Genomic DNA, 22413 nt, shown 5'->3' on the forward strand with positions numbered 1-22413 from the left:
TAGAGAAAATAAATGATAATGCATATAAACTTGAGCTGCCTGCAGATTTTGGGGTTAGTCCCACTTTTAACATTGCAGATTTGAAGCCTTTTTTGGGTGAGGAAGATGAGCTTCCGTCGAGGACGACTTCATTTCAAGAAGGGGAGGATGATGAGGACATCAATACCATTGTTACACCCACAGCCCCTGCTGCTATACATACTAGACCAATTACTAGAGCTCGCGCACGCCAATTAAATTACCAGGTACTTTCGTTTCCTGGTAATGATTTTAATGTTCATGAGAATATGATGCTGCCTAAATTGGATACATTTGTTTTGCTTACAAATGAAGGGCCTAGCTTGGAGAAGGATGAACATTGGAGCAAGAACAAGCATGGAGATGATGGCATGCGCAAGGGGAACAAGAAGGAGTTACAAGTGATGATTTCAGGACGTTGAAGCCACCATAATGAGTGCATGAAGCCTTGGACGAAATATACAAGATGCTACTTCATAGCTTTCATCCAGAGGCTATTCTAGGTGTTGCGTCACCTTATTATTGGGCCAGGCCCATGTATTTTCAAAATACTTGAGTATAGGCTGTTTTTAGAGTCCGTATGTGTGGGGAAACAAGAGATAGGGTTGGTTTCGGACCCCTTCCCCAAGGGCCACGAAATTCCCCCCTCTTCCTCCATATATACAACCCTTAGGGCGTCGTTTAGACTTTGGGTTTTGTTTAGATTAAAAGTTCTCCATAGCTGCAACTTCGCGTACTTCATTTGTGTTCAACGACCAGACAAAGGCGTCACAGAACCCCACCTTGATCAATAAAGCTTTCATCTTATATTCGCAATATCCAGATTGCAATCTCAGTTTCTTGCTTGTTCTTCATCTGCTCGCAGGAAACAGACCCTCGTGGTCAGGTTGATCGTGCTCCAGCGTGGTCAATAACCTCTCGGAGTCTGTTTAGCGATTGCTAAGGCGCGACGTCCTCGCACGTTCATAGTTGGATCGTCAAAGTCGACTTCCACCAAAGTGATATCCATCATCTCATCGAAAGATGGGACACCTTTGCCTCTATCACATGTAGTCGGGTAGTTGTTGATACCAAGTGCTCCTTGTGTATGTCTTGTGTAATCTTGTGTCAAGAGGGGACAAAGAGGCCCTTGTCACGTCCTTGTGTATGCCTTGTCTAATCCTTGTCTATCAACTCCTTGTTGGAATTTATTGGAATTTGGGTTATTTGGCTTAATTGAATTATCTAGGTTATTTAGATTAATTGAATTATTTGGATTAATTTAGAATATTTGAATTAATGTGGGTTATTTGGATTTATTTAATTATTTGAATTGATTTGGATTAATTTTGGTTATTCCAAAATAGCCTGGGTTTCAGTTTAGTTTCAACTTCGGTCAATTTTCAGCACCATGTGTTTGTTGTACATGGCGCCAATGAATCCAACTAGGATTATTGGAATTATTTGAATTTATATGAATTATTTGAAATTTCCTGATTTTTTTTGAATTTATTTGGATTATCTCCTAATAAAATGTACTCCATGAGCTACAAAACGCTTGCAGTGAAAACTTAGTCCATCTGCTCAAGTAGGGACCTAACTTAGTCTATCTGCTCAAGTAGGGAGTCCCTTGCAGTGCCATGCAAATGTACTCCATCAAAAACAGAATCATAGACATCACTTCACAAGGTTGCCTAGTACCATTAAAAACAGAATCAAAGATGGCATGGCATGCTTGGCAATAGCAGAAGTGACATGGACGAATATGGAGTAGCACAATGCAACACACACCAAGATCCGTCAAAAACATAATCAAAGATGGCATGTCATGCTTGGCAATAGCAGAAGTAACATGGACATGGACCAATATGGTGGCATGGCCACTGACTTATGGCTGGCATCTAGACAACACACATATAGTACATTAGATGTACTGTATATTCAACTCAAAATTATTTGCTTTCAAAATTTTGTTTACTGAATTTTGCTTTCAAAACTGCTGCTGATCATGGTCATGGTCATTTGCAATCTTCAAAATTTGGCTTGAAGATTTGTGTTTACCAGCAACCCTCATCCTTCTATAGATAGGAGCACAACTATGTTTGGATGCACAACTTGGCTGATCTTTCACTATGTTTGCATAACTAACAGTCTTAACATCCTCAAGGGTGCTCCTAAAGCATTGTGCCGCGGCGAGCCTGGGCAGTGATGTGCACTGGAGTAGCCCTGCTGACATAACTCATAGTAGTAGGTATTTCAGAAAATATGGAGTAATGCATAAATTTGTACTCCGGCAAGTTTACTCTAGTACTTAGTTTAAAATTCAGTTTACTTTTAAATGACAGTACTCCAGTAAGGGGTAATTCAGTACATGGATTAGCTTGGAGCATTTCAAAAAACAATTTACTACATACTCAGTTTAAATTTCAGTTTCACAGGCTAGTTTCCAACAAACAAAAGCCTATGCTTATGAAGAATAAATCAGCTGAGATGAGATACTGATCCTTTTTTACTTTGTTTGTTCAGATTGTTGGAAATTTTATGCTCTCAATCACTGAAGGCCACTGCAGTTCTTTGAATTCAACCATTTAGGTGAGCTACAACAAAGAGGATTTCGGAGTAGTACTCTGAAACTGTTGCTATTAGAACATGCTGTTACTTGCTGTCAGTTAACTGAATCAGTACAAAACTCTTATATGGAGTTAACTGAAGATCATCAAGCAAATCAAAACCCGCAACACATTTTCTCCAGTCCCTAACTAACAACACAATTTCTTCAGTCTAGTGATGCAGCAATTTCTTCAGTCTAGTAAAGTGCCACTCCAAGCATAGCAAGTCCACTGACATCGTACGCCAAATGAACAAATTGAGTTCAGGAATGCAACGATGGAGCAATCCAGTAGACATTTTTACAAGAAAATAAGGTGGCAGGAGAAGATGGCGAGAAAAAGAAGGCCTTTTTACTCCGGCGAGCTCTTTGCCTTGATGTAGATGTGTGCAGATGCAGGTGAGTGGCACCGGCGTGCAAATGCAGGTGAGTGGCACCGGCATGCAGATGCAGGTGCGTCGGGAATGGCTTCGTGGTCGACGGCTTCCTTGCTGATGCGTGCAGATGCAAGCGTGTGGCGCCGGCGGGGAGGTGGTCGACGACGGCAGGGGAGAGATGACCCGCCGTGGAGTCCGAGAGCGGAGGGGGCCCCGCTGCAGTTCCAGCAACGTACACTCCAAATGCTCCGGATATAGACAAGCAGCGCTGCAACTCGCCGTCAGAGAGCAGGTCAGCAAAAAAAATCCAAGCTTCTGCAGCAGCATGGGTTGGCGGCGGCAGCGCGGCATGAGGGAAGCAAAATGGCGACAACGTGGGGCGGTAGGGGGTTGGGAGGGGAGCAGGTGGCATGGGGCGGAGGCGAGGAAGGAGCAGGCAGCGCCCGTCGGATAGCAAGGAGCAGGCGGCGTCCGCCAGAGAGGAAGGAGGAAGAGAGCGAGTGAGCGACCGCAGAGAGGGATTTCGGGTTCGGTCGGGAAAAGACTGAGGACTGAATTGCAAAATCTCCCTCGCGACATGAATTTCGGGACGAAGGGAGTATAATCTCATCCGAAGTCAAAGCCATCCAGATACTAGGAGGAGAGAACTTGTCCAATTCATTGTATGAAGACGACGATACATAATATAGGGAGAATATCTGGTGCTACTGAGACTTAGCTACTACCGTGTGATATGAGCTCTTTGGCCGTCAGATTCTACATCGGACGGCGTGTGGGAACAGTTAGATCTGCTGGACCTATGCGTAACTTTTAGACTCTTAGAACGTTTTTTTACAAATGTTGCAGACCAGGACAAAAAGACGGAGAGAGCAGAACAGGAAACAACCCGCAGGCGCAGCTCTCCACCTCCCTCCCCTCCTCTCTCCCCTCCGATCCACCCGCTCCCCTCTCCTCTCCGATAGCTGCTCGCCGCGCTCAATCATGGCGGCCGACCCCTCTGCGGCTGCGGCGCCCGCCGACCCCGATGGCCCGGACGCGGTCCGCTTCACATGGAACGCCTGGCCCCGGTCCAAGGTTGAAGCCAGCCGCTGCGTCGTCCCGCTCGCCGTCGCCATCTCCCCGGTCCGCTCCCCCGAGTCCCTCGCGTCACCGCCCCTTCCCTACCCGCCACTCCGCTGCAAGCCGCCTTGCTCCGCGCTCCTCAACCCCTTCGCCCGTGTGGACTTCGCCGCCAAGATCTGGATCTGCCCGCTCTGCTTCTCGCGCAACCACTTCCCCCCGCACTACGCCGGCATCTCCGGGAACAACGTGCCCGCCGAGCTCTTCACACAATGCTCCACCGTCGAGTACCTCGTTGCCGGACCCCCGGGATCGCCTGCACCGCTGCCGCCAGTGTTCCTGTTCGTCATCGACACCTGCGTCATCGAGGAAGAACTGGAGTACGTCAAGCTGTCCATGCGGAAGGCGGTCGCGCTTCTGCCGGAGCACGCACTTGTTGGCCTGGTGACCTTCGGGACGCAGGTGCATCTGCACGAGCTTGGGTTCTCCGAGCTCAGCAAGATCTACGTGTTCCGGGGGAGCAAGGAGATCTCCAAAGAGCAGATTTTGGATCAGCTTGGGTTATCAGGCGGGGGGCGGCCAGGGTTCCCAAAGATGACACAGCAGCCAGGCGTGCAACAGGTCAATGGGATGCATCCATTAGTCACGACAGGGGTTAACAGGTTCTTGCTCCCGGTATCAGACTGCGAGTGCACGCTCAGCACGGTGAGGTATTTTTGGCCCATTGGGTTTGGTGAATTTAGTTGAACGCAAGCGTAACTTGACATACTTGTTGTTGTATTGCAGCTGCTGGACGAGTTGCAGCCTGACCAGTGGCCGGTTGAGGCTGGTAACCGTGCCATCAGGTGCACGGGTGTTGCGCTAAATGTGGCGGCTGGGTTGCTTGGGGCGTGTGTGCCTGGGACTGGCGCAAGGATTATTGCGCTACTTGGCGGGCCATGTACCGAAGGTCCTGGAGTGGTAAAGATTATTGCTTTCTTTGCATGAGCGTAAATAAATCAGTTAATTGAAATTGCTTCTCAATGCAACATGGTTCGCTATATCAGAAACATGGTCTACTTGAGATACTGGATGGTGTCCTGTTAATTATTTTGTTTAATCCTCTTTCCTGGAAATTGAAAATGCATGACAGCGATTATCATCACTTAATTGCCAAGACAAATCTTTACCACTTTAGTGACGCTAATAGTTTCTCTAAATTCACCTAAGCCTGATATCGAAGAATATGAAATTGCAAAATGTATAACTCAGCATACTCATGATGTGGTGTCGAAGGTTATGGGCATGCACTTCTTGTTGTACTATAGCAGATTTGGAGATACTGCTTCTCTCTGTAGTTTGCGTAGTACTCAGTAAGTACGAAGATTGTAGAATTCTTTTATGGAGCTTCTACAAAATTGATGGTATTCTTACAATTTGCTGAACTTCACATCTTACTGATTGTTTTCAGTGATATTTCTTCTCTATATTTCTGTTTATAAATTCATTTTGCTTGATATCACTCCATTGGACAATGCAGATTGTATCAAAAGATTTGTCTGAGCCAGTTAGATCACACAAGGATCTTGATAAGGATGCGGCGCCTCATTTCCAGAAAGCTGTCAAATTTTACGATGGCCTTGCCAAACAACTGGTCAGTCAAGGTCATGTTCTAGATGTGTTTGCATCTGCTCTTGATCAGGTTAGTATTCTCTTTAGGCAGCATTATATTGCTGTGTTTGTACTTCCTATTGCCTAGAAGACTACGAGTTTATGGTGTTTGCTGAAATGACTGCAGTTCTTGAGCTAGCTTCTTAATTTATGGTTCAAGATATTACTGCCAGTTCGTCCCTTTGTCAAGTCTTTGGTTGATTGGCTGACTGAAACCAACTAGATTTAAGTCATGTGACTATTTCTTATAAGTTCTATAATTAATAACTTGCATCTATTATTGTTATGTGTGCCAGTCCATCAAGCATGGAGTCTTATCCCTTAATTTGGAGTCCTAGTTGATTAAGCAAGTTGTTCAGAAATAGTCCAGTTAGTTTAGAAATTACATTAGAGTCTGAATAGACTTTTCGGCTTGTCTGTCAAGTCTTGTCTTTATATACTACTAGCACATATGCCCTAAAAAGCACGGACACGGGGACGGAAAGACGGGGATACGGATACGGGGATACGGGATACGGGATTTTCCAAAAACAGCCATTCGGGGATACGGCGAGTATATATAAAATAAAATAAAAATATGCCATGTAATATAGAGTTAAGACAGAAAATTAAAGAGAAACAGATCAAAATAAAGAATAGACTAGAGTACTGCCCCATTTGGTGTCTCTTTTATCAAGTGCTTGATCGATCCTCGTCCCCCCATCTCATTGTAAGTTGCATCTTGCAAAACACATCAAACACAAATTGGCTACCAGCTGTGGCGCTCCCAGATGCCATGCCACTTGCTAGTTGCTACCTATCAACAAGTGTGCAGCAACAAAAGCTGTTAAATTCAGAAATAGGCAATAGCACTAGCAGGCTAGCAGCAGCCCAAGCAGCACAAGCAAGCAGCAACAGCATAACAAACAGCAGCAGCACAAGCAGAGAGGTAGCAACAACAAGTCAACAACAAGCTAGCAAGCATCCAGACCCAGTAGCTTAATCCCTTAATAATGGAACAAAATCTGAATCTGAAGAATAAAAGAGGAAGAGGTTGAAGAATGGAGAAGCTGCTGGGTTACCTACAGGCTACAGCTGCGAGGAGCCGAGGAGGCGAGGAGAGAGAGAGACTGCTGCTGCTGGTGCTGGATGGAGGAGTCGCCGTCGAATCCAGGAGTCGCCGGCGCCGGCGGCGGCGAGTCCAGGTGGTGGGAACTTCGATCCAGAAGGTGGCGGCTCCTTCTGTTCGAGCTGGGAAGCAGGGAGCAGCTCGTATGGCACGCTGGAGACCCTGCAAAATAGGGTTACATATTGGGCCGTGGCTGGCCCGGGGGTGTGTTTTTGGGCCAGGCCGTATCCCTAACGCGTCCCTGCGTATCCCGGCGTATCCCAGTCGTTTTTTCTTTTTTTTTTAATTCGAATTTCGGGGATACTCCAAAATTCGCGTATCCCGCCGTATCCCCGTATCCCGCCGTATCAGGACGGCAGTTCGGCGATTCCTGGCGTGTCCGTGCTTTTTAGCATATGCCCGTGCGTTGCAACGGGAGATATAATGGTGTATCCACCGAAATATCCAGCAACATCCGAATGATGCCACCCGGCAACGGCAGGAAGGCGCGCACCAAGGTCTAGTAATAATTCGTATGAATTGTACGGGCGTGGCTATTTCAGGCGAATTCAGGTGGGTGAGATTAGTTAGTGTGGGCCCCACAGTTGAATTAGGGGGTGATTAGTTAGTGTGGGCCCACCCTTGAATTCACCGGGGGAGAGATTAATTAGGGTGAGGAGAGATTTACGTGGCTTCGTCCCCGTATGCGTTGCGGAGCGTTGCAACGCTCGCAGGCTAGGAAGTCTTTTCCCACTTGTACATTAAGAATCATGCTACAGATACAATGCTTTTGATATGATTTTTGTACGACAGTTCTGATCTTAAAAGGCCCCCTAATTTTCAAATCTTAAGGGCATTATTTGTAAGTTGTCGTGAAAAAAATCTTGCTAAAAGGGTTCTGTTAGACCATTTCCAGTACATTAGAAATAATGAATTATAATTCCTTCGCATTTGAACAAACAATCCCTAGTTATTTACACATACAATACTTTTTTTTACACATACAATACTTTCGGTATGATTTTTGTACGACAATTCTGACCCTAAATGGCCCTCTAATTTTCATATCTTAAAGGCATTATTTGTATGTTTCGTGAAAACATCTCGCTAAAAGGGTTCTGTTAGACCATCTCCAGTACATTAGAAATAATGAATTATAATTCCTTCGCATTTGAACAAACAGTCCCTAGTTATTTACACATACAAATACTTTTCTTTACACATACAATACTTTTGGCACGATTTTTGTACGACAATTATGACCCTATAAATGGCCCCCTAATTTTCAAATCTTAAAGGCATTATTTGTAAATTGAAGCAATTTTAAAATCTCACTAAAAGGTCTGTTAGGCCATCTCCAGAGTTATTTTGCGTTAAATGCATGCCATGTCTGGGTGCTTTGTGTCATATCATACACCTTTCTTTCTTTCTTGTCAAACTCTCCTACCTTATTTATGTATACTGATCATGCCCTCGTATTATAATTCCTTTGCAACATATTATTATCTCCTTTTTTTAAGAAACTCTCCTTCCTTATTTATGCCCACGTAATACCTTTGCAAGGTTGTTCTCTCGTTCTTTTTTTAGGAGCTCACCCTTCCTTATTTATGCCCAAGGATCGCAGCTGGTATTATATGGTCACTATCCTCTCCTTCCTTTTTCTTTTTGCGAAACTCTCCATATATATGCTCGCTAATCACGCCACTCTTTTTCCTTATTTATGCCCGCTGATCACGCCACACATCTCATGAAATCTAAGCCATATGTCAGCCATCTTTGTTTCCTTATTCTCAAAGGCGTTTTCCTCACAAACAGGGCCCATTATTACTACTTATTAATTCTCCAGGCTGCTTATTGATTTTGAATCGGAAACATATATAAATCAGTAGAACGGATTTTAAAGCAGCGAGGTGGTACTAATTTATAAAGAAACAAAACCTTTTGTTTGTATCTTGACGCCTTAGTTCTGTTGGTTGCTGCCTTGGGCATCGATGTGCACCGTCGGGAGTTCGATCCCACGTGAAAACGTTTATTTTCTGCCTGATCTCAGTTGCACGTCATATTTTTTGCCTGGGCCGATTTTGGGCCAAGGCCCAGTAAGGCGATTTAGCCCAACCTGTACACAAAGTTGTATCGAGGATGAAGCGTAGGAGCAGCGTGACGGACGAAATTGACGTACCAAACTAGGGGAAAGGACGGACGAAGAACGGACAAAATTACGGTGGTAAGAAGCAATAGCCCCTATATTAGTAGGTATAGATATAAAGGGGCCGACCCCTCTTAATAAAGCAGAGAAGAATATTGTCGTCTACTTTTATCTACTTTTCAGTAACTAGCACATATGCCCGTGCGTTGCAACAGGAGATAAACTAGTTTGCATTTAAAGTCAGTGAGAATTATATGTGCAAGCTAAACCCTGTATGCACATGGAAAAGGAACATTTAGCTTCTCGGTTTCGCCATGTGTGAAGGAATCAATCCGCTATTTTTCCATTCATTGATCAAGGTCATTTAATTGTTACGTCATCGTACGCCAGAGAAGGCCCATGAGTTATTCAATCTACTCATCCTTTCAATCGAGGGGATTTTAAGATATGAAGCTTCTGAATATTCTAGGAAACATGAACAGTTTTTTAAATCCTGAACGGTTTTTTGAAAATTATGTACACTTCTAAAAAAAACGCAAACAAAATATGAAAGGGAACATCTTTTAAAATGCACAAACATTTTCTGAAAACACGGACATTCTTTTATAAAAACATGAACATTGTTTGAATTTGTGAACATTTTTTTAAAATGGGAACATGTGTTGAAAATTCATATGATGTTTAGAAAATGTGCTTCATTTATACATGAACAATATTTTTGATTTTGAAAATTTCACTAGAACAAGAATATTTTTTGAATTTGGAGCATTTTTGAAATGCCATTTTCATTTTAGAAATCTTGAACAATTTTTAAAAACAATATTTTTTTTAAAATGGGAAACTTTTTGCAAGTTCCGAATATTTTCCAAAATAGCAAAATAAAATTGGAATCCTGAACATTTTCCAAAATTTGTTTTTTTATTCCTAACGGTTTTGAGAATTTTTAATTTATAAAATAAATTCTAAAAGAAAATTTAACTTGGAAGGGAAAAAAGAGATAGGTGAAGGAGAATAAAAATAGAAGTAAAGTACAGAAAAAAATGGGCCAGCCCATTATTGGTTGTCTTGTGCGAACTCTTGACTATTTATTGCCCGGTGCAGAAAATAGAATTTTCACAGCTGCGTGGCCTGAAAAATAAGTGGGCTGGCTATGCTCGGCCACAGCGCGCGGCCCACGTACGAAAATTCTTTTTCTAGCAGACAAACGTATAAGAATTTAGTACCGCCTCGTGTAGATTTTTTTTCCGGCGGTGAACCGATGAAAAAATCGGTGAAACGCACCTTGCTTTATTAGTAGGTATAGATATACTCCCTCCTTCCCGGTTTATAGGGCTTATCTCAAAAATTTCGGTTTCCCGTTTTATAAGTCTCAATTTGATTGTTCCCCATCACATGCTTAGATTTCAAGGTGAATTAATTCATTGCATGCAAGGATTATGAGAAACTTGACCAATGCATGTACTTCATGCATGCATGCATTGCAATTAATGCATTGGTAAACAGAATTCTTTGAGGAAAATGAGCGCATTAATTGAGTGTTTTTACAAACCACGAAAATTATTCCAACACTCATCATCTACCTTGGTTGGTGAGATTTTTGAATTGAGCCCTATTAACCGGAAAGGAGGTAGTAGATATAGATATAGATATAGATAGATATAGATATAGATTAGGGTTATATCAGAAGTAGATCCTTCCAATTCGGGCAAAGAAATCAAGATTGAGGCTTTTGAGCAGATGAAGCTCATCACGAAGCAATTGGAGGCCTTCACACGCCAATGAGTGGAGGCCTTCACACGCTAATGAGTGAAGGAACAAGTGCTTCTCGTCTGTCTGGTGCAGCACTTGAGCAATGGCTGCTGGCCCTGGCCCTGCCACCAGATTCTGTGGCTGCAACAACTGCCCACGACGCCACCTCCGTGTTCCATGCGCTGCTCTCAAGCAATGATGCGTCCTTGGTGTTTTGCCTTGCCAACAGTACCTTCGGTGACCTCTTCTCGAGCAGGCGAATCGACACCACTGCCGCTGGCGGACATCTACTCTCTGGGCAGATTTGCCACTCCCCACCCCCTCTCTTTCCTGCCTTCCACTGCCACCTATCTGCTGGCACTGCAACCCCGTGCCGACTGCTGCCAACCACCACCAGCCGCCATTACCCTTTTACCATCTCTAGCCATCTCCTTACTCGCTGCAGCTGCGTTCAAGAATCAATCTGGGTCACTTCGGAACCCAACCTTTACAGCTCAAATCCCATCCCAAATCCTGCACAATTTTCCTGTCCTCACCTACAAGCAGCAGCCACGTATCGCCGCGCCTCTACAACCTTCATGCCTCCACCTGCCAAGCGATTTCATATGCCGTTATGGCCGTCCCCTTCCCTAGGTCCATCCTGCCCACCCCTTCTGCCCCCTGCCTAACCGACACCTTGGCTCAGGTTCGTGTTTCGGCATGCCCTGCTTCCACAAGCTTGTCAACTTGGTCGATCCTCTTGGTTGGCTCAATGCTGTGGGCAGTTCTTTTGTGGACAGCGCATGGACAAGGCCGATAAGGTATGGACTGCAGTCTGCCACCTCACCGATGACGCTCAATTCTGGTGCGTTTAGCTTGAGCGCAATTTAGGCATCTCCCGTTCACTTCCTTAGTCGTCGACTACAACGGCAGGTTTCTAGCACTCATGTGACGCAACCACTGTTCAAAACATCGGCCGTCAAACAAGTTAACTGCCCTGTTAATCGCTACTCGGCACCTGACCGAATCGAATAACCCCTTAGGACAATTAACTGGGACAGCCGATTAATCGGTCTGACAGCCGATAAGGTCTGGACTGCAGTCTGCCACCTCACCAATGACTCAAATCTGGGGCGTTCAAGCTGAACACAATTTAGGCATGCTGACATGGCAGCAGTTCTATGAGGCTTGCCGCGTTCAGTTTGGGCCATCACTTCGTGCAAATCCCTTTGGCGAGTTGGCGCATCTCCCGTTCACTTCCTTGGTCGTCGACTACAACAGCAGGTTTCTAGCACTCATGTGCCGCAACCGCTGTTCAAAATATCGACTGTCAAACAAGTTAGCTGCCTTGTTAATTGCTACTCAGCACATGACCGAATCGAATAACCCCTTAGGACAATTAACTGGGACAGCCGATTAATCGGTCCGACAGCCGATGAAAGGCCAAAATTTGGGTGGGCCGATTAACTGGCAGGGGAGGCAAAGCTTATTTTGGCCAAAAATGTAGCCTGTTTCCCTCCCTTCTCTAGGTTTGGGGTCCTGCTCCTTCCCCCAAACTGTTGTGCTGCTACTGGTTGGCTTTATCTGCATTGCTGCTCTGTCCTCTTTGTGTAGGCTTCCACCACTGCAAGTGCTCCATCTTTGAAAAGAAGTTCGGATGATGTGGGGTGGCCTAGGATATATAGATACACAACACTTTTCCTTGTTACATTAATGTGTACATTAGCATGTTTAGACATTTAGTACATTGCATGTTGCCATGAAGCCTAGGATATATAGACTTGGCCCTATGTTAACCAACCGATAAATGGGTTACCGATAAATTCAGTAAATAGGCCGATTCACCGATTAATTCCTACTCAGCACCTGGTAGAGCAGCTATCAGAAACTGATATCCTGAACATTGGCCGCGACAATGAGCCATTAGCACCGTCCCAACAATGGGTTTTGTACACGGCAGGGGTTGACGTTGAGTTTCAAAGACCATTCGACCTCCACACCGTCGTTTCCTTCACCAAGACCTGTGAGCAGTGACATTTCCCTCCAACAACGTTATCACACCAGCCTTCTGAGCCTACGGGGCCCTTGTGCCCCTCTGATCCTCCTGCGGTCAACTTAATTCTGACATCTTCATCGCCAGCACCACTAGCACCTGTCCTGCCGTCGACCACTCCAGAGCCAACCTGCCACGACAAGTTCGGTGCCTCACCCCACTGAGTTGGCATAACGTCATCATCAATGCCTTTGCTTCAACTACAACGAGATTTATGTTAAGGGTCACCGGTGCTTGCGGCTCTTCTTCATCGAGGCTGATGACTATGGCCAAGATAGCTCCACAACCGGTAGCACCCAAGGTCCCATGGGAGTCAATTGATAAGCTACAGCTTGCGGACAAGCTGTTTCTCAAGAAAGGGAAAGATGTTACGTGTGCCGTCGTAGTTGATTAAGCAAGTTTGTTAGGAAAGAGGCCAGTCAGTTTAGAGATCATATTAGAGTTTGAATAGACCTATCGGTCAAGTCTTGTCTATCTACTATATAAAGGGGCCTACCCCTCAATAAAGCAGAGAATCAAGTAATAAGGATTTACAAAAATTAATGAATTGCATTTTCAAGGTAAAAAATGTACCAAGGGCAGGCTGCATATTGATATCCTTCATCCTCTGTTTCATGCATAACCATTGGTGTGCTTTAGCGCCTCCCCCCGCCGCTGCAGCTCCTTCTCCTCCTCCTCCTCCCTTCTCTCACTGCTGCTGCGGCTGCCGGTAGACCTCGCTGGCCACCAAAACCAACGGCAATGGACAAAGCGAGGTGGTAGGCCTCCACCTAGCACCAAGGCATGCCTAAGCGTGCACCTTATGCCTCTTTTTTGAACCATGATCATTTCACATATATTTGATTCGTGAAGAGAAGATTAAGTCATGTCTTCTCTTAAGACCTTGAATCTTTAGTTGTAATTGACTGAAAAGTTTAGCGTCAAGTTAGCGGGATATATTGGAGACAATTTGAATTGGATGCTATTGGATGACCAGAAATTGTGTAACCAATTGTTTCCTTGAACAACTTTAGCTAGTACTCGATCACAGTCAGTAGTTCAGTATCAGTGGCAGCAAGTACCCACTATATACTACACAAGTCCCAAACTGCCCCACTGCTGTAGCCATCTGTATATTAGGCATTTTCTTGTCCATCTTTCACTATTGCTCCATTTGATGATCAGAAATATACTATTTCTATGTTCCATTAGTATTAATCTAGCTGAATGATTGGTTCTACAAACTATAACGTATTACTAAATTTCATTTTGTGACATTTGTGTTTGCTACTTCAAGAAGAAAAAAAAAGATGGGATTTGCCTTTCTGGGGAAAATACTGTGTAAATTTTTCACATGTCGTTACTTCAAAGGCAAAAAAAATCACATGTCGTCACTTCAAAGGCAAAAAAAATCACATGTCATAATTTCTGAGAAGATCCGTTGCCAATTACTAGATGGAAATATTAATGAAATCACTTGTATGAGTTTAGAATGGCTTGTATCTGAAGCTACATTTATAATCCTCCAATTGTGCCTGTTGATTTTCTATTGGTGTTCCATTGAACTTCTGTTATGTTTGGAACACCAAAACAGGTTGGACTAGCTGAGATGAAGCTTGCTATTGAGAGAACAGGCGGCCTTGTTGTCTTATCTGAGAGTTTTGGGCATTCTGTGTTTAAGGATTCTTTTAAACGTATTTTTGAGGGAGGTGAACATTCATTGGGCCTGTCATTCAAGTAAGTTTGCTGACTGTTATCATCTTTGTTTCATTACCTTCTACATTTTCATCAAAGATGGTATGTCTAGGTAGATCTGTATGAACAGTCAGTATATTTTTTAACTCAGCTAATTTCACCACCTACTGTGGTTTGTCTGTTGTGCTGGCCGTCCACATCACATGATGAACATCCATCGGGCCTCCTCTCCCTGTGACTCTTCCCCATATAGATCAGCAGAATCGTTCTTTTAAGTAATTTAACCCCCAGCTCAGTTGTCTCTGATCCCTGCTATGCACAATGGACAATGATCATCAGTGACCACCCCCCACAGCTGTGGGCTGCTTGGTGCTAATGAGTAATTGGATAACATGAATAGTAGCAATGGCGGGACATGAGAGGTAGTAAGCTTCAAACTGCTGGATCTTGTTATCTCTCGGATGGCCACTGCTCACTGGCTTGCTCTCCTCGAGTAGATCAACGTTGTTCACGTCTCTTCTTTGAAACTGCAGATGCTGTCGCTGTGCCAATAGCGGCAGATGCTGTCGCTGTGCTTATAGCGTATCCTCTTCTAACTTAACTCTCTATCCCCTTGCCCCGCCTCTTCCCAATCTTCTTATGGGGAGGGTTGATTGCTCATGGCCTCTCAAGAAGCCATGAACTCGGGAGCGACTTTATGGTGGACGCCTGCTCGTGTGGACTGTATCCTAGGCATAGAGCGATTCCTCGAGATGCTCAAACGTCACTTCCCTGTCCCCCGTGCTCGTTTCCTAGGAGTAGGGTGTAGGTGTCATAGGCGTACGAGCTTGGCACTTGTGTTTCCTCGTGTGGATCTGTACGTGCACATGCCACAGGGAAGGAGTTGGTGACTTGACCTGGCAATGTACTAGCTTGATGGGTGGTGTGGGCCACAATGCAGAAACTTTTTGCACGTCAGGACGTGACAAAAAGAGACCCTGCCAATGTTCCATCATGCACAGTGCGCATCTCTTGCATCTACTGGCTCTAAAACAAAATCAGTCAGGGTCACTAATCAAATCTACTTGACGAGTTTAATGTGCCGGATAAAAAACAGATTGATATAAAATCTAAAAACAGTATGGTGGACGGGTGCAATTTGGTCCTCTTTTTTCAAATGATTCAAAAATCATATTTGTCAGGTTTAAAAAAAAAACTTTGAAAACTTATACATATTCACAATGAACCTGTGATATTTGTTCAAAAAATATTATGACTTGCAAGCTGTACAAAAAAAAATCTTGGCCCAACAATAAAAAAATTACACTTTTATTGACGTATTTGTTTTTATTTGTTTATGTCATGTATGAAATTTTATTGTTATGAAATTTTGTTGAATGTGTTATATGTGCATGTACAAATAGTTTTGATTTTTTTTGTGCTGTGGAATTATTGTTTTTCTCAAAAGTCCACCAAAAGACATTTTCACCTTCTTACAGAGGCTCCAAGATGGTTTGTGGCAAAAGAACAAAATTTGGTAATACAAAAAATTATATAACAGGCGGCACAGTAATACATCTATCCTTTTTTTTTGCGGGATCTTTTTTTTTGCGGGAGAGTAATGCATTAATCTAACGAACTGTGTGAGGCCAATTCTTATTCAGAGCGCCAACTGTGCAGAAACTTCTAACGGGCATATAAAACCAGTTTAAATCCTAGTTTAAGTAAATGGCCCTGACGACCAGATGGTGCTAACAGACAATATAGTAGTACTCCCTCCGTCCCAAAATAGGTGTCTCAACTTTGTACTAGCTTTAGTGCAAAGTTGTACTAAACTTAAGACACTTATTTTGCAATGGAGGGAGTATTATTTTATGGATAAAATCTAAGAACACCTATAAGTCTTAACTAATGAAATTATAAGGTGGCACTATAGAGTTTAAGATAATTTGTGACCAGAAAAACATTTGATAATATTGAGAGTTAAAAAAAAATCTGGACAAGAGTCACAATAATAAATTACTCTAAAGCAGTCTGTATGAGATTAATAGGTGTTTAGCGGACTTAATAGACTGTTAATATCTCTCTGTACATTACACTGACTAACAAATTGGTCTTAATGGCCGATTATTATTCTATGTGCTATCGTGAGGGGAGCGTCAATTGGGCACAAGGTCAGGCCACATCGCACTGTTCTGGGTGGCAGAGGGTAATTTGAAATGGTGCCATACTCATCACATGTGTTCCAGCAGCTAGAATCTCTGTCAATAAAGCTAGCTATAGCTGCCGGGATACAAGCTTTGATGGGGCTCTTGTGGGGACAGAATGCACAAATACCGGGAGGGATCTGATCAGTTAGGATAACGGACGGGCAGGATATGGTCCGCAGAGTGCTCGTCCACCGTAAGGCATTTTCGCATGCTACTACTCGGTGCTTCATGCTTTGTTCACCGTCATCCTTTTCTTTGCCATCTTCCCTGTCAGCTACTCCCTCCGTCCGGGATTACTTGTCATCAAAATGGATGAAAATGGATGTATTTAGAACTAAAATACATCTAGATACATTCATTTCAATGACAGGTATTTTCGGACGGAGGGGGTACTAGATTTGGGTGAGCAGCCTTTGAGCCGTTGACATGAGGTGCCATCAGTGGCAGTAGGCAGTAACCAGATTTTGGTGGGTGGTTTCAGATGGTGGCACTCGGAAGCAATAAATGTTGACAGTAGGCCTTAGAACTTGGGAGCGGTGAGCTGTGGCTGTGAGATAGGAATCTAAGGCCGAGGACGTAGATCATAGCAAGCTCAAGAAGAATGGCATTGGTCTAAGCTTTGGATAATAGTTATAGTTTCTTCTCTTCTCATTTGATTTCCTCTTTTATCTGCATATAATATCCATGTCATATGGAGATGATATCAACTACTGATGCGCCTAATCAACACTAGAAATCAAATTAAAGATTAAAACTGATCTGAAAAAGTTTCTTCTGGATTTAGTGAACTTCTTGGGAAGTGAATTCTCTTAATGATAATTTCGGATAGCTAAACCATGCTTACCTCTTAATCTTGAAAGTAGAGGTTGAGGAGGGGTATGTCGTGTTTCTCCTAATACCATGATTCAGCAAAATAGCTGTAAACATCTACTGATTCTTGCCTTTTTTCTTTCTTGAAGTGGCACATTTGAAATAAACTGTTCAAAGGACATTAAAGTTCAGGGTGTTATTGGACCGTGTACATCTTTGGAGAAGGTAGGCATCTATATCATACACTCATTTATGCTAAGATTTCTTAAGCTGAAAAATACTAATGTTAAGACTTGGCTTGATCTTTGCAACATGCCAACCATAGAAAGGAGCTTTATGTGCAGACACAATTGTCGGTCAGGGAAACACAACAGCATGGAAAATGTGTGGGCTTGATAGGAATACTTCACTTACAGTTTTTTTTGATGTCTCACCGAGTGAACGCTCTGGCCAACCAGGTCATCAAAATCCCGATTTGTACATACAGTTCGTAACCAGGTAGTTATTTCAGTTCTGCTATCTTTTGTGTAAGATTGACTGAATGTGCCAACTGCTGAATGTGGTGATTCTTTTGTAGTTACCAACACCCGGAAGGTCAAATGAGAATAAGAGCTACTACTGTATCCAGAAAATGGGTGGATGGTTCTACCAATACTGAGGTTAGCCTTATTCTTTTAAGCGAGCCTTAAAAATTTCTTGTTATGTATATTATGTTGTCGAGCGCGAGCAGTGTGCTAAACTGAACCATATTAATTGTAACCTATGATCATTCAAAGTATGGAGCACTGTTATTGTGCTTGGTTGGATTATATATATCATCATACACATGTACAGTACTTTCTTGCATTGTAGGTGTTTCATTTCTCATGCACATGTATTATAAGCTACTCCCTCCGTTCGGAATTACTCATCCAAGAAATGAATGTATCTAGATGCATTTTAGTTGTAGATACATCCATTTTTATGACAAGTAATTCTGAACGGAGGGAGTATAATTTTAAGTGAGCACCTATTGGCAACAATGAATATACTATTTTTCATCTGCCTGAAGCTGTCCAATCCATTTAACCTGTCTATGGGAGAAAAATGCATTAAGGCACTGTAGTGTTCACTGTTTATTGTCCCTGGAACTCTCTTGTCAAAGCCTTCTTAAACAAATGAGTGCTTCTCCATTGAGAGTAAAAAGTTTTCTTTCTACTGGTTTAAGCAGGACAGATTATAAATTTCTAGGTGTTACTTGCAGGACTATTCATTTCATTGGATGACTTTCCCTTTTGACTTGACATGCATTTCCTTTAAATACAGGAACTAGTCGAAGGATTTGACCAGGAAACTGCAGCTGTTGTGTTGGCAAGATACATCTCCTTGAAAATGGAAATAGAGGTACTTCATTCATGCATCGTACTCCAGTTATCCTGAGTGCAACCTCAATGATTTTTGTACCTGATAACATCAGTAGTATATGTAAAGCAGCACAAAGGTTGTGGAGGAGCAACTCCACCTTGCTGCTACAATGTGTACAGCACAAGTGTTGAAGGAACAGCTTCAACGTGCTGTGCTAGATATCTCTCTAGAGGCGAATGTAGGCCGATAGGGCAGCAAGAGTTCAATCCAGAACTCCTAGGGCACAAGATCTACTCCAAGATCTTAGATAAGTTCTATTATAGGTAGTGGGTACATAGTCTGGTTTCCAAAGTAGAGGTGAGGACCTCTATTTATAGGGCTTTGGGAAGCCTTCACATACTTCTACTTATAGCTGGAACACACTAGAAAACATTATTTAGGATTCATCTCTCTACTCACAACTACTTATAGCTAGAGAACTCTAGAAACAGCGGGCAGCCTAAAGAAAACAAAAGAAATACTACACTAGAGTGGAAGCATCTGGAAGTAGCCAAACAGATCTGGCATGTGTTTTCTTTCTTCTCATCTAGTGTTCCTCATCAATATGGCTTTGATTGCCTATTTGATTGAACAAAAACCGATGGCCAGATACTCATAATTTGTCTACTTCCCAGCTGTTGTGTTCTGTTATGTGCATATTCTTGTGTTGGAACGAAAGCCAGTCTCACCCTGACACTTGCATTTAACTAAAGTGCCATCTTCATCAAACATTTATAATTGCAGTAATGACAATTTAGAGCATTAAATCTTTTTACTCTGAATGGTTAAGTAAGTCCTTAGGTTGATCTACAGGTGTGTTAATTGTGTGTTTTCACTCTCAAGCCAACAACTGTCTAAGGCTGGTCATAGTGGTAGTAACTTAGCTAGTAACATAACGCACCCCAGGATATGTTTGCTTATGTGGCATGTAGTTAATAAGGAGAGAGTTGTTTTGAGTAACAGAATATGTTACCATCACATAACACTTCCCAAGACAAAATTAGTTACAAGCTAATAAATACAAACATCTATGACACTACCTCTATGTTACTCCTCACTATGAAGGTAGTAACATGGACTAGTGTCATATGCATGACACTCGTCTAAGTTACTCCCCACTATGACTAGTCTAATCCTAGACTACTATAGTATTCCCTCCGTTCCTAAATATAAGTCTTTCTAGAGATTTCAAATGGACTACCACATACGGATGTATATAGACATATTTTGGAGTGTAGATTCACTCATTTTGCTCCGTATATAGTCATTTGTTGAAATATCTAGAAAGACAAATATTTAGGAACGGAGGGAGTATTATACAGTAATTGTAATTATTGCTAGTTCTATACTTATGCACATCAAAACAGGAGGTTTTGATATGGTGGCCACTGTATTTCTTCTTTTCTACTAACCATGAAAACTTATTATTTTCTTTGTGCTTGTTGTATGTAGTAATTTGTTCGCAACTGGGTTTAGACACTTCTGCGTCCATATTCAGGAGGAAACAAGGAAACATTTAGTTCTTGATATCGTGTATCCTCTTATGCATCTATGTTTGCACGTAGTCTGTGCAAGTGTGCATACTGTTAGCTATTGATTTTCTAAAGTTCTAGGGTTGATGACTTGTTCCGCATGCAAGTTTTTGTTGAGCAGGCGAACACTAAAATCAGTGCATTTTCTTTATCTTTTTCAATATCATCATTTTCTCTATGCATTTTGTTATCTTTTGATTTTCTAGCTGTATTATTAAATGACAGCAGAGCGTACCTGATACAGTGAATTCCTTTAGTCCATTTGTGCATGTTGTTGATCTTTATGAACAGCTGTATACCTTGTGGGCTCTCTGATTAGCGTACGACATATCTTACGCACCTGCATATGTACATGCAATTTGTCACCCTGGTGTTGCTAAATCCAAATTTGTGTTTGAGATGCATGATTAACAGTTAGTTTGAACCATTTTGTAGGAAGAGTTTGATGCAACACGGTGGCTCGATAGATCTCTCATACGACTATGTTCAAGATTTGGGGATTATCGGAAGGATGACCCCTCTTCATTTAGCCTACATTCTAATTTCTCACTGTTTCCTCAGTTTATGTTTAATCTCCGGCGTTCGCAATTTGTTCAGGTGATGTGTTGCACACCTGTTACTTTGTCCAGTTCACAAATAAGTGCCATTTTGCTGTTTTGCAGATTGGACTGTCTGTAATATGTATAACTTTGACCACTAAGTTTCACCGTAGTATATGTATCAAACCCAAGAGAATTTTAATATTCTCAAAATACTTCCAAGCAAATCTATTCATAGGATTTCCAAGTTTCCAATCTAAAATTTAAACATTATTGGCAGTGGAAGTGTTAAAACTTTGATCGAAGGTCTGTCTAAAACGTCACTTATTTTGTGAATTGGCTGCATTATTGTTTTTTCCCCTCGAGGAAATCAGTGCCTTACTAATACTCGGCCTTTTGTTATTACAGGTTTTCAATAACAGTCCAGATGAAACAGCCTATTTCCGAATGTTACTCAACCGAGAGAGTATCACTAATTCAGTTGCAATGATTCAGCCATCATTAATTTCATTTTCTTTCGATTCACCTCCTTCTCCTGTATTCCTCGATGTGGCATCAATAGCAGTAGATCGTATACTGCTGCTTGATGCATACTTCAGTGTTGTCATATTCCATGGAATGACAATCGCTCAGTGGAGAAACATGTGTTATCAGAATCAGCCGGAGCATCAGGTAACGTGGGTGCATCTTCTAGTCAGTCCATAAGTGTTTGAGCAATTCAGATGCTGACTGGCTATAATTCCTTTTTGTTTCAGCAATTCGCACAATTATTACAAGCTCCTCAGGAGGAGGCCCAGGTGATAATAAATGGTCGATTTCCAGTTCCTCGACTAGTTGTCTGTGACCAACATGGCTCCCAGGTGTGTATTATTATTTGTTCTCTCTTGTAGATTAGGGCATGTTCAGTTTTATGTTTGCTTAAAAAGAATCTAAGTATATAGTGTAATAATAGTAGTTAACATATATCATGTACCATTGAATGCAGGCAAGGTTCTTGTTAGCAAAACTAAATCCATCGGCCACATATAATTCAGCACATGATGTTCCACCAGGTTCTGACATCATATTCACTGATGATGTCAGCTTCCAGGTCTTCTGTGAGCATCTACAAAGGCTGGCTGTTCAGTCGTAAGGAAATGCATGCAGAGTTGTACTCCCAAATTGATTGTTACTAGCTATTCGACGTTTGTTTACCTACCTGGCTCGCTCATAGTTTTGACTGTTTTTTGGCCATATGTCTTTTCATCATGAATTCAACTTCTGGAAATAAACATAAAAAAAAAGTCATTTGCAAGGTGTCCACAAGTCTTATCACCTGTCCTTTATACTCCCTCTGTTCTGTATTATATGTCGTTTTAGCTTTTCCGACCAGCTTCAAAAACCAGCAAAAGGACATGTTTATCCTGTTCCAAAATACAAAGCGAAACACAGGCAAGCGATACACAGCGAAATTTGATTTGTCGGTTGACGCCGGGGCTTCAAGGCATGGCGGTCCCTCCAGTAGATTGCTGCTGCTGCCTGCAGCAGATCTCCCCAGCGTCTCGTCGCCTCTACCATGCCGTCAAGCCCTGCAGCTGCTTG

At 42.6% G+C, this 22413-nt stretch overlaps 1 protein-coding gene across 1 annotated transcript; it reads left to right on the forward strand.

Annotated features, from left to right (window-relative positions):
• Window positions 1-3858: 3858 nt before the first annotated feature.
• LOC119295960 (protein transport protein SEC23-like) lies at window positions 3859-22143 on the forward strand. The gene is made up of 12 exons (XM_037574386.1): window positions 3859-4746; window positions 4828-5001; window positions 5561-5722; window positions 14279-14421; window positions 17528-17603; window positions 17704-17876; window positions 17956-18037; window positions 18684-18761; window positions 20729-20890; window positions 21241-21504; window positions 21588-21692; window positions 21818-22143. Exons 1-12 carry the CDS (start codon window positions 3964-3966, stop codon window positions 21962-21964), a joined length of 2349 nt encoding a protein of 782 aa, XP_037430283.1. The 5' UTR covers window positions 3859-3963; the 3' UTR covers window positions 21965-22143.
• Window positions 22144-22413: the final 270 nt, after the last annotated feature.

The sequence above is a fragment of the Triticum dicoccoides genome, chromosome 4B, assembly GCF_002162155.2.
Source record: "Triticum dicoccoides isolate Atlit2015 ecotype Zavitan chromosome 4B, WEW_v2.0, whole genome shotgun sequence".
Lineage (NCBI taxonomy): Eukaryota > Viridiplantae > Streptophyta > Magnoliopsida > Poales > Poaceae > Triticum > Triticum dicoccoides.